Source organism: Triturus cristatus, chromosome 7 (genome assembly GCF_964204655.1).
Source record: "Triturus cristatus chromosome 7, aTriCri1.1, whole genome shotgun sequence".
Classification (NCBI taxonomy): Eukaryota; Metazoa; Chordata; class Amphibia; order Caudata; family Salamandridae; genus Triturus; species Triturus cristatus.
The window spans coordinates 1,823,064,403-1,823,076,675 of record NC_140590.1 but is presented as its reverse complement, the minus strand read 5'-3'; the positions used below and the strand labels follow the sequence as shown (position 1 = coordinate 1,823,076,675).

The following is a 12,273-nucleotide window of genomic DNA, read 5'->3' as shown; positions in this document are numbered from 1 at the left end:
TAAGAGGGGGAAAGTGGGAGGAAATCAGTTAACATGCAGAGCCAGGATATGTTCTGGTTTTACTTTTTGCAACTCCTTAACCCTATTGCCTACTATCACGTACTTCTGTAAGTAAGACTACTTTTTTTTTACACTTGGAGCTTAAGGATCACATCAATTAGAATTTTCCGCCCTGGAGAGAAAAGGGTGTGAAACACACGCAGGTAGAGACACAGGTGACTTGGCGAAGATAAACGTAGGCCCCAAAGACAAGCTACTCACCTTTCTCTTCATACTCCTTTGTTTGAGGGTGCTGGTGGCGACAGCCATCTCTGGACTCTGTAAAGGAAGAACAAAAAGTCACCACTACGCTGGTCAAGCGTGAAAAGGACTCTGACGTTCTACCCATGGACCTTCAAAGACACGTACATTAGATCCTGCTTGGTTTATTCCTTTTGTGTGTTCTTGGTCAATAAATAGTCGAGATTCAGAAATTAACAGACTCCAAAGCCATATTTCAGCCCTTCGCACCACGCCTACCCAATACCTCCAGCACTTGTGTGCTGCTGCCACTTTCCTTTGTTTCTTAACCTGTCCTCCATTGACAAATGCCCCAACCCCCTCCCTGAGTGCCCCTCCCTGGTGCATACATGGTTTTCTCTCCAGTTTCTTCTGCCTTTCCGGACCCATATACCTGTCCCGCTCTCCCCAATTCTGTGACCCGCCACCACCTTCCCGCTATCCTCCTGGTGCTGGCTGCTATGCACTCCTGGCCACTGCTTCCAGGGGAGGGTGGGTTCCTCGAGCCTGGTGCTGGGCGTCAGCCCATTCTTTTTCCCCTCTTGGATGTCCTGTGTGGGCTGTACTCATCGTTTCCGGGCTTTGCCTGTTCCCAGCACCTCCCCTCCCTTTAGTTGGCTGACCTTTTTTGGTTGGTATAAATACACTTTACTGACTGTATTATCTGTTTATGTTTTGAAAAACTGAAAATTCTTGATAAAGAATTGTTGCTAAAAAAAAAAAAATCACCAGTTTACCGGCAGGCAAAGCCAGTTGTCGACAGCAGAACAGCACTGCTCATACCTTTATTGCCACCTACAGGAGACCCTCTGCCCTGACTTCAAGTTTCTATCCTTCACGTTTTTGGACAAGGTTATTTGTAATTACCCTTTCCACCGTTTTTGTATTGGTCAAGGTAGACTACTGTTCTGAAATCCCACCTCCAACCCCTCCACATCCAACCCTACCTACGGCTATTCTCCTCTCGGAGGTGGGCATAGCCTGTCCAAACCCTTTCACAACCCAGTCCTTTCAGGCACTGCTCCCTCTTTTCCAACCACATCAGCAGCCACGGTCTGAACCTTGTAGGCATCATTGTCCCTGCATTGCTATAGTACCCCTTGACAAGCTACACATGCGTCCGTTGCAGGAATGCTTAGCGCAACAGTGGTCTCAGGTGGAGAGTCATTTAGACGGTCTAGATTTGATCGCCCGCCATGTTTGTCGCTCTCTGCAGTGGTGGAACACCAACAACTTGTTGCAGAGGCAGCCGTTCCTCGACTTAGTTCCACAGAGGATTATTACAAAACATGTCTCCCGCCCGTATGGGTTGGTGTGCACACGTGCAAGATCTGACCATCCAGGGACAGTGGGAATCCAAACAACAGGGCCTCCACATGCGCTACCTGGAATTCCTAGCTGTTCACCTAGTGCTGAAGGCTTTCCTACCTCACCTGACTGGCAAGGTTGTTCTTGTCGGGACGGACAGCATGACAGTATGTATTTCTTTCAGAAACAGAGGGGCATACTGTGCACAACTCTTGCTGGTATCCCAGAGCATTTGGCGGTGGGCTCTCTGCCACAAACTTCATTTGCTAGCAGAATACATTCCGGGGATGGACAAAGATCTGCCTAACTTCTCAGCAGGATGTGGCAACAAGTAGGAACTCCAACCACAAATCCTGTCCCACTGCTTTCACAGATGGAGTTTCCCAGAGATGGACCTGTTTACAATAGCTGAAAATATAAAATCTCCAAACTTCGCCTCCTGGTTCCCATACCCTTAGTCCACTGGCAATGCACTATGGATAAACTGCTCAGGAATATTTGCCTACACTTTTTTCTGCCTCTCCCTCTCCTTCCATTTGTAATTTGGAGGCTTCAGAAGACATCCCTCACTCTCATCCTGGTAGCAGCCACATGGCCGGTCAGCCCTGGTTCACAACTCTCTCTGGTGCCGCCCAAGAGGCTCCCTAACAAGCCGCCCCGTCTCACGCAGAAACATGGAGAAATCAGGCACCCAGATACTTCAACCTTCCAATTTGGCTCCTGAGGTCATAGAATTTGGGTGCCTAAATCTTTCACCTGAAACCATGCGCATTCTCAAGGAAGCGCGCTGACCCACAAACTGGGTCTGCTTTGCGGCAAGTGGAAAACATTTGTGTACTACTGGCATTCACAAAATATCAATCCTTTTAAAGCCACAGTGCAGGCCATTGTCTGCTACTTACTCCATTTTCAGGGTGGTAGTTTAGCCTTTTCCTCCATACGACTACACCTGGCTACCGTGGCTGCTTACCTTCAGAATAGGCAACGCCTCTGTCTCTAGGATACCGGTCATTAAAGCTTTAATGGAGGGTCTCAAGAGGGTCCTTCCTCCGCGGGTCCCACTGACATCCTAATGTAATCTCAACATTGTTCTCACACATCTCATGGGCCCTCCATTTGTGCCCCTCTACTCCTAGCCCCATCAGTTTTTCTCTTGAAAGATGGCATTTCTTCTTGCTGTCACCTCACTTAGGCGTGTCAGTGAGCTTCAGGCATTAACCCTGAAAGAACATTTTTTCCAACTACATAGTGTTAGAAATTGGATTTCTGTTTCGCTAGGGCTTGAACTTAAGCCAGGCAGAAGCCACCACTCTAGTTAGGGCAAGGGAGTTAACACGCTGAAGATAACCCCTGCTCACCCCCTTGGTAGCTTGGCACAAGCAGTCAGGCTTATCCCAGAGGCAATGTGTAAATTGTTTGCGCAACACACACACAGCAGCAACACACTAGGCACACCACAAAAGAAACTCCACACAAGGTTATGTACCAAAATAGCCTTTGTATTGTCATAAACGCATTAGAATAGTAATCCCACAATATACACTGTGCCAACTGGCACTAGGCAATATTTACAGGGGATTATATACACCTAACAGGGCCAATTGGGCCACTGTCAGAACCATCACAAAGCACAAATAGTAAATTTAGAACACAACCAGTAATGACTGGCAAAACACTGTACTCTGCATTATATGCTGCAACATAAATCCATATTCTGCAATCAGCATCACATCTGGCATAAAATACATTATGCGCCAACCTCATAAGCCTAAAGACAGTAGGTAATAATATCCTCACCAACATAAACACATTATGCAATAACCTCGCAAGCATAAACACGGTATGCAATAACTTCATTAGCAGAAATCACTGTAGGCAATAACCTCATACGCCTTAACCTCAGATTAGGGAATAACCTCCTAAACATAAACACAGAGGCATATATTATGGTGCATAAATCACATTTCCTGGGCACCACATAAATCACATTAGGGCTTGGCGCCCTATCAATCTAACACTGTCCCCCTGGCCAACTGGCCTTCTCAGAGGGCTCAAAATTCCCTACGCCCCCAAGGTCAGGGTGTGCTGCAACTGCAGCAGAATCCAGAAGGGCGCAATTGCGCTGGCCTAAACGTTGTAGCTGACACAAATTGCTGTGCAGCTGTGAAGCAGAAATGTGGGCACTGGCACTTACTGTGCCCTCTGGGTGGGTCCCCACTGGGACTCTGTAAGCAAATGTGCCCCACGTTGCAGTCGCCCACTACGGCGGTGCAACTGAGGGAATAAAGAATCAGGCACTGGCGCTTCGGTGCCCTCAGAAGTCCACACTGGGACTGTAAAACAATAGTGCCAATTGTAGCAGCTGCCCACGCTGGCGTGGTGCAGCTGTGTCCAATCAATCAGCCCTGGCACCCTCGGGCCTCCACTGGGGCCCTCCAAACAAATATGGCCATGTGGCAGCTGCCCCCGCAGGTGCAGCACTGCTGGGAATAAACAAAGAGGCCCTGGCAAGCTGGGACCCCACTCTGGGGCTCTGAAAAACAAATTGCCCCAATCATTGGAGTGACCCACTCTCCTGTGGGTCCGCTCAGGAAATAGGCACTTTACACTGTGCCACATGAATCCCCACTCACTGGGCTCTGGGGAGGCTCGCCTCTCTCCTGGTGCCACTTATGGGCATCTGCAGGGCTCTCCTTTCTACTTCGCTCGCAGCTGGTCCCAGGCACTGACACCGTGTCAGGGCCAGCTGCTCTTCTTGGCCTTCTCAGGAACCCGGGGAACTTCTGCGAAGGCACGGGGCTCTCCCTCTCCTCACGGGAGCCCCACGCAGGCGCCCTCACTTCTGGCTCCACTTCCCCATAAGTTATATATGTAAAGCAGCTACTTTGTCAACACCATAAACTTTCACAAGACATATGTTGGTCAGGCAGTTCTCTGTACAATCTGCTGCAAACCTACAGGCTACCCACTGCTTTTTGTGAGGACTGATTTTCAGTCTATGCATAGCATGTGTATCTACAGCCACACATGCCTCGAATGGAAAATGTTACTCAAATGGAAAGTGTTATGATTGAAGCATCTGTTTGTGGCATGAAGTGCTGTAGATTCACTTGTCCACCCTCCTCCCTGGATGCCTGTCGCCGTTGCAATGTCTCTCACTATATCTTTTTCATCTCGCTATATATCCCTTCACATTCCATCTTTACCCTCCGAAATAAAATCTAACAATGGAGTTGATGGCCATGCCCATTGACACCAAGAGGAGGAGTCACAGTACCTCTTGACTCAAGACTTCTTCGAAGAAAAATAACTTGCCCACATTGGGGCCCAACACTAGATGGCAGGCGAATGTAGAGCTCAAAGAGATGCTTACAGGGTAAGTAACATGTTCCTTTTTTTCGCTCCTGATCTCAGGCATGTAATCCAAATAACTTTTAATTTCAGGATTAATTCCTGGGACGCAACAGTTGATTGTTCTTTAGAGTCTGAAATCGATTATACTCTTCTTAGCAAGTACTTTGAGTGAACTCGAAGGTACACCAGCAACTAGTGACCATGCTCGCGCCCCGTCTCAAAGGGATATGATCCTAAATGGAGAAGTAAAGGATGATCTTCCACAGGTACTTGCTATGTGATGAACAAACAGTTTTAACTGCAAAGTAAAACATAAGTCCTAGATAGACCACATGAGAAAGCTCTAGAAACAAAGATAGCAAACACAAGGGATACATGCTGCTACTGATTAACATATAGAAATGAGAGAAGGAGAGAAGGATCTTCATCACAAATCTCCCAAAGGCCACACAATCCTGTACTAGGAGAGGTCATCTGCAACAAAACCCAGGTCTCAGTGCAGGAAAACCCCTGGCCTGGTCAAATATGGCCCCACAATTGTAAGAGGTTACAAAGAAGTTAGTAGTAGAGTAGGGTCCTTCAGTAAGAATAACATCCTAAGCTGTAGAAAGGAAATCTGTCAAATGCATTTTAGTACAGCATATACTTAAGGACAGAGTCTGGCCTCAAGATAACCTCTGACCTTTTACCTATCTAATCAGTGAATTTGAAACCTTTCACAATATCCTACTCTCCAAGGTGGTAGTATACACCAAACCTTTATTGAACATGGATGACACAATGTCTGTCTCTTTGGCAATTTTTTTTGAAATAGCCTCCTTTCTTCCTGGTTAATTATTATAAATCCCTACGCAGGGTATTGCACCCAGCTCATTGATCAGTGGACGTGCTAAGCCCCTGCTTAAAAAATGCAAACAATGATCTGCAAATACAGGTAGCCAAATACCCATCATCAGTGTTCAATACCTAGTCCAAACCCTCGCACTGTGGGACTAATCGACTGACAAATGCCCGACAGGCGGTAAGCTAATAGGCGACGTCCAATCTGGTACATGGCTGGGTCGCAGTATGTAAACAGCTACTCTCTGGGAGGTGGATAACAACCCCTCCACATCTCTAACTATAGCGAATCCTTTCTCTTTGAACTTATGGTATAGATCCTTTAGAATGCATTCACTCCTATGCATGCCATTATGACCTATGGCATGTACTTCAACGCATGGCCTTACCATGCAGATATGTTTTTAATACATTTACAACACTTAGGGAAATTTCCACAGTGGTAAGTATATGTTGTGTATCTTTATTTATATAAATATGCATGTAGTTATGTGTTTACACACACACACACACACACTTTATTGTGCAGTATTTGATTAGGCGTTGCTGTTTTTTTTATGGTTTGTTAGTTGTCACTCTTCAGGGTTGAGTAGCATTCTGGGGTGGTGTTTTTAAAGTTCTGGGGTGGGTTATTTTTAGAGGTAGTAAATTGTATGTAAGGATCAGGGATGGTTTTTTCTGGTGGTAAGGAGGTTTTAGGTTTCAGGGAATGTATGGTTTAGTGCTAGTGAGGGGTTTTTAGGGTCCGTGAGTGTGTACTGTTTAAGATTAATACTATATATTGGGGGTTGAAAATTATTTTTAGGGTATTGGAGTTTTTGGGTACCTAAATCTTCCACCTGAAACCATGCACATTCTCAAGGAAGCGCGCTGACCCACAAACTGGGCCTGCTTTGCGGCAAGTGGAAAACATTTGTGTACTACTGGCATTCACAAAATATCAATCCTTTTAAGCCACAGTGCAGGCAGTGTCTGCTACTTAATCAATTTTCAGGCTGGTAGTTTAGCCTTTTCCTCCATACGACTACACCTGCCTACCGTGGCTGCCTACCTTCAGAATAGGCAACGCCTCTGTCTCTTCAGGATACCGGTCAATAAAGCTTTAATGGAGGGTCTCAAGAGGGTCATTCCTCCTTTTTTAGTGATCAGGTGTAGGTAGTCATTTGAGAGTTAAGGGGGTTACAGAGATACATTTAAACCACTAACTACGTAGTAGTGTTGTTTTGGTTCTTGAGCAGTAGTAACTTTAATGGATTGGTGGTAGTGACTTGTGTTAAAGTTTCTTCCATGGTAATAACCTACATCTGTCCTTTTAGCATTTGGCAACATTGGCCATAACGTCCTTGACACCCTGCAGAGCTGTGCAAGCTTTAACACAGCGTGGTACACTTACCTCATTGTCATTATATCTCATAGCACGTTGTAATGCAAGTCGTTACCACACAAGTTTAGGTAAGGAATTTTATGGTAAGAGTTAAGAAGGCTGTTTGGATGTGTGGGCTGTTGTGGTGTATTGAGTTGGGGGTAAAAACAGATTTTACCGGGTTCAAGCGCGGTATTTGGGCAGTTGTAGAGGATTAGGTTACGCGATAAAATTTGAGGTTGGAAGTTTTTTATTGAAAAGTAAAGTTTATTTATAACGAGCGTGACGAAACATACATTGTAAAATCATACATTGTAGTAGGTGTAAGTTGCATAGATATGTAAGTACGCATGTTAAAGGCTTGTATGGTAAAAACCACATTGTAAAGTACCATGTGGTAAAATTATGCATGGTACCGTCTGACATTCCCTGCAGAAGAGTCTAGTAGTTGAGGACGCGGTGATGAAATGTTTCGAAACCCATCTCTCTAAGAGAAATTTTAAAGTACATTTTGGTAGCCACTGTCCGCTTCCCTACCCTACTCCATAACATATGTCTTCGGTTTTACAACAGTGCAGTAAGTCCTGTTCAATACTATTGTTTAATTGGAAACCACACTGGCTGGGTGAAATCCTGTTTGTTCTCATTATTTATAACATTTGTTTTAGAAATTGCAAATTTAATAAGTCAATGAAGTATGTTCTGTAGACATTTTGTCTTGTTTCATCATTTTATGTGCTCGGACTGCGTATTTGCGATGAGGATGATGTTCTCACTGCTGTGCCTCTAGAGGCAGCATCTTTAGGAATGTGGTCCAGGTGAACGCTCCAGAAAACCTCTTGACGGTTATGGCCCATGGTTGTAGGGGGCTATTCCATAGAGCTGACAAGAGTATGTCTGGAGGCAAGCAGTTGGAATCATTGAAAAGCTTTTGAAGGACTTGTAATCTGCTGCAATGAAGACAGCTAAGGACCTTACATGATAAAACTACAGACATGATCCTTTCTGCTGTGCAACTCTACATGCATTAATGTTCCTTGATGGTTCTGCTCTTCTCCTTACAGGACGCCTGTGCGCGGCTTCGGGGAGTGCGCCTATCTGAGGAAGGAGGGTATATTCTTGAACGAATGCAGTATGAGGAGGAGTTCCCTTTGTAGGAGAGAACCATATGGCTAAAGACCCCCACAATGACGTTTTTCTGGAACACATACAGACTTTAATCAACACAAATCAGTTGTGAGAAGGGAGAGGAGTTGGCCTAACGGCTAGGGCGCTCGACCTCGGACCTGGGGAACTGACGCTGAACATCCTGTGATTCTGGGCAAATCACTTAATTTCCCCGTGCCTAACAAAAAAAAATGAATGTGTGTACTCATGTAACGTAACTGGTGCTATGTAAAGCGTTCTGATACCCGATTGGATTCTGGTCAAGTTGACGCTATATAAAACTCTGCAAAAAAAAAAAAATGCCGCAGAGGGTGGGTAGTGGGTGAGAGGACCGCATGACTAGAGACTCACACAGTGACGTTTCCTTTGGACACATACAGAGTTTAAGCAATCCAACTCAAATATCCATGACTTGATTTGAGGACAGTGGTCCATCTGCAGAAATGTAATGCTGGGTGTAGAGCGGCCATCAGCTTGGCTTTGTGAGACACAGAGAAGGCCACACAGGCTGAGAGAGACAGAGGGTGGGTAGTGAGAGCTGCAGAGAATGGGTAGCAAGAGCCAAACAGTGGTGTGAGAGAGACAGAATGGGAAACGAAAGATGCACTGAGTGTGGGTAGAGAGAGAGATGCACTGAGAGTGGGTAGAGAGAGAGATGCACTGAGAGTGGGTAGAGAGAGATGCACTGAGAGTGGGTAGAGAGAGATGCACTGAGAGTGGGTAGAGAGAGATGCACTGAGTGTGTGCTGTGAGAGATGCACTGAGAGTGGGTAGAGAGAGATGCACTGAGTGTGTGCAGCGAGAGATGCACTGAGTGTGTGCAGCGAGAGATGCACTGAGTGTGTGCAGCGAGAGATGCACTGAGTGTGTGCAGCGAGAGATGCACTGAGTGTGTGCAGCGAGAGATGCACTGAGTGTGTGCAGCGAGAGATGCACTGAGTGTGTGCAGCGAGAGATGCACTGAGTGTGTGCAGCGAGAGATGCACTGAGTGTGTGCAGCGAGAGATGCACTGTGTGTGTGTAGCGGGAGACGCACTGAGAGTGGATAATGAGAGACGCACTGAGAGTGGGAGCCTGAAAAGAGACAGAGTGGGGGTGAGAGGGCCACACAGAGTGGGGTAGCCAGGGAGAGGCAAGAGGGTGTGAGTCGCACTGGGTGGGAGATGGGGAGTGGGAGCAATGCAGATGCAGAGAGAGGGAGATGCAGACTGAGAGAGCATCACAGATACATATAGAAACAATTGCTGAGTGGAAGGGGGTGAAGGAGCAGTTTTAGCTTTGAATTGGTTCCCCTTGAGTAACAACTTTTGAAAACAGCCAAATGGAAGCTGGCGTTCTTATTACAGCAGGGATTTATACTACATTTCCTGATTTCGGATTGAGACCTTTTGCAGCACTCAGTCAGCTACATTAGGAGGTTTGAGGGTAAAAGAAACTGTCCTTATTACAGTCCAAGCAATGACAACTCCTATTTGGAAACATTCCTGACCCCCTCCCCCCTCTCCGTCACTGGATCACCGGTGACGGCACTGACTGTAGTTACAGATTTGACTTGCATCAAGTTGCCATTTTTCGCTTCGACATCGCCTTTTTTGTGGGTGGGATCCCAGTCACTTTGGGTGGTGGGTTTTTGGGTACTGCGGCAAATTAGCTGCAATTCGGTCAGAATAACTGTAGCACGCCACTAATGGGTGCAAACCTTTCGAAAATATTTCGAAAGCGATCCTCTGGGTAAGTGACTATGTCATTGGAACTGCTTTACTGTGCCTATTTGTAAATAAAGACCTTTTCTTGGCTCTTAGTGGGCATTGACTTAGTTGTATTTTCTTACTAATGCTGTGCGTTAGTTTCAAACCTAATAGTCAACAACTGGTGTAAACATGGACTGCTCAACTCTGCTTCCCTCAGAGGCTCATATGTACTGGAGGAGTCCTTGCGGGTCCAGTTGGAGTACAGCAGTAGATGTGGCATGGGAGCTCAATGGTAAGGGACGGGATCCCCCTCAGATACTGCAAAGTAACTAATGACTCCAAAACCTACATAAAATGCCATGCACACATTTACCTATATTTACAAATATCCATTACATATTTATCTGTTTTATTAAAACAGTTTTATATAGCGCGAACATGACCCGAGAGGGTATCGGAGCGCTTTACAGAGAATCGCGAAGCACGTGAGCGGAGACAAGTGTGGTAAAACAGCAAAGTAAACCCAACATATACGGGTAAGCACCTCCGCACTAATGGAGGGGATGAGTGTAACGAAAATACAAGATATCATATGTAAACAAAAGAACATGAATAAGTAAGCATTAGAACATGGGTGTAGAATACAGCAAAATGATCAGGAACAATAAAGGATGTTAAGAAGCCGGGGGCAGTCAGCAGTCTAGGGGTTGAAAGCAGGAAGATATAAAATCGCATGCTCCGGCGGCCGCGCAGCGGGCGCGCCTAAGGCAAGCCTGTCTGCGCCCGTCCGCGGCCGATCGGGGCCTGGGGCCACCCCCCCTGGCTTTTTTAGTATTAAATCACGTTATAGCAACCAGGAATTGCTGGCCCTCCGTCCCCAAACAGCTGAGACTTGCTTACACAGCATGCAAGGTGGAAGTTCGGCTAGAACTTGTAGGCATTGCCCTTTCAAGTTCAATCTGGGGAAAGAGGGAAAGGAGTTATCGCCCGTTCTGAGCTGGTGTCTGCTGAACTGCCGTTCTCTTAGGAAACACAGATTAGAGATTTATGACCTACTTACTGACAGTCAGGTGGATGTTATGTTTCTCACTGAGACCTGGCTGGACGAGGCACTGCCGAGTGGTTGAACGTTTAGGCGAATTGACAGGGACTCTGGTAGAGGAGGGGGCGTGGCTATCATTTTTAAACATAGCATCCAATGCCAACTCGAACCTATTATCATTGCTGACAGTGAGGCCGGCCTTTTTACCATCACAGTGGCAAGTAACTGTATTGTGAAAGGTCTCCTGATCTATCGTCCTCCTGGTTATCCCTCCCGCTTTTCATCGAGCTTGGTTGAATATCTTACGTAGCCACTGCAAAATATCTAGGCTGGGCGTGGACAATCAGACAGAGATTGCTAGTCATTTGACTACTCTCATGATCTAGGAGAGACTGCTAGTCCTTTGATTATTCTCTCTTATGTTTTATGTTTTTTAAAACTACTTTTTAACTCTTTACCGCCTAAGAAATACATGTTATATGGTCATGTATAAGATATGTGTATGCTTTGTATGTATCGATCTTAATTTAATTCCTTTTTAACCATGTATGAAATTGTTGTTGTAAAATGCTTTTATGAACAATATTCGAATAAAGCATACTTTGACTTGACTTGACTTGAATATCTTACTCAACCAGCCTTGCGCTACAATAAACTCCTTGTGCTAGGCGACCTCAACCTACAAGGTGTATGGCGGCTGAAGAGCTGCGTCAGGATCTGGCGGCATTACAACTAAGACTTACAGCTGTTTCTCCTACTCACCAGCAGGGCCATCTGCTTGATCCCATTTTTACTAATTGGGAGGAGGTAGTGGTTGGTCTGCCACAGCCCTTGATCTGGACGGATCATCATTTGGTCCCTTTCGTTATGCGCCTGCCAAGGCCGAAGGTGCAGGAAAACTTGAAGGAGGGAATAACCTGTCGGAAATGGGCAGGTTTTTCCCCGGCCAAGTTCAATAGTTATCTCTTGCAGGGGGGTCCACCGGGGGGCGAGGATGCTGACAGCCCTTGTTTAGATTTGGAAAGGAGGACAGGGGAAATACTTGATAGTACGGCCCCTTGGTCACGGAAAATACTAGGTAGAGCAAAAAAGTCTGCCCCGTGGTTCAATACTGTGTTGAGGAAGGCTAAGGCAGATTGCAAACGAGCAGAAAGGCACTGGAGGAAGGACTTTTCCACTCTAGGGAGGAGTGAGTATAAAGCGATGCTGAAGGGCTACCATGGGCTCAT

At 46.1% G+C, this 12,273-nt stretch overlaps 1 protein-coding gene across 1 annotated transcript in view; it reads left to right on the top strand.

Annotated features, from left to right (window-relative positions):
* Positions 1-11,653, top strand: part of LOC146813291 (uncharacterized) — a 68,125-nt gene extending 56,472 nt beyond the window's left edge. Inside the window, exon 5 of the mRNA XM_085620111.1 lies at positions 8,209-11,653. Within this exon, the coding sequence (XP_085476237.1) occupies positions 8,209-8,320 (112 nt within the window). The 3' untranslated portion in view covers positions 8,321-11,653. The remainder of the gene's footprint in view (positions 1-8,208) is intronic.
* The last annotated feature ends 620 nt before the right edge of the window (positions 11,654-12,273 follow it).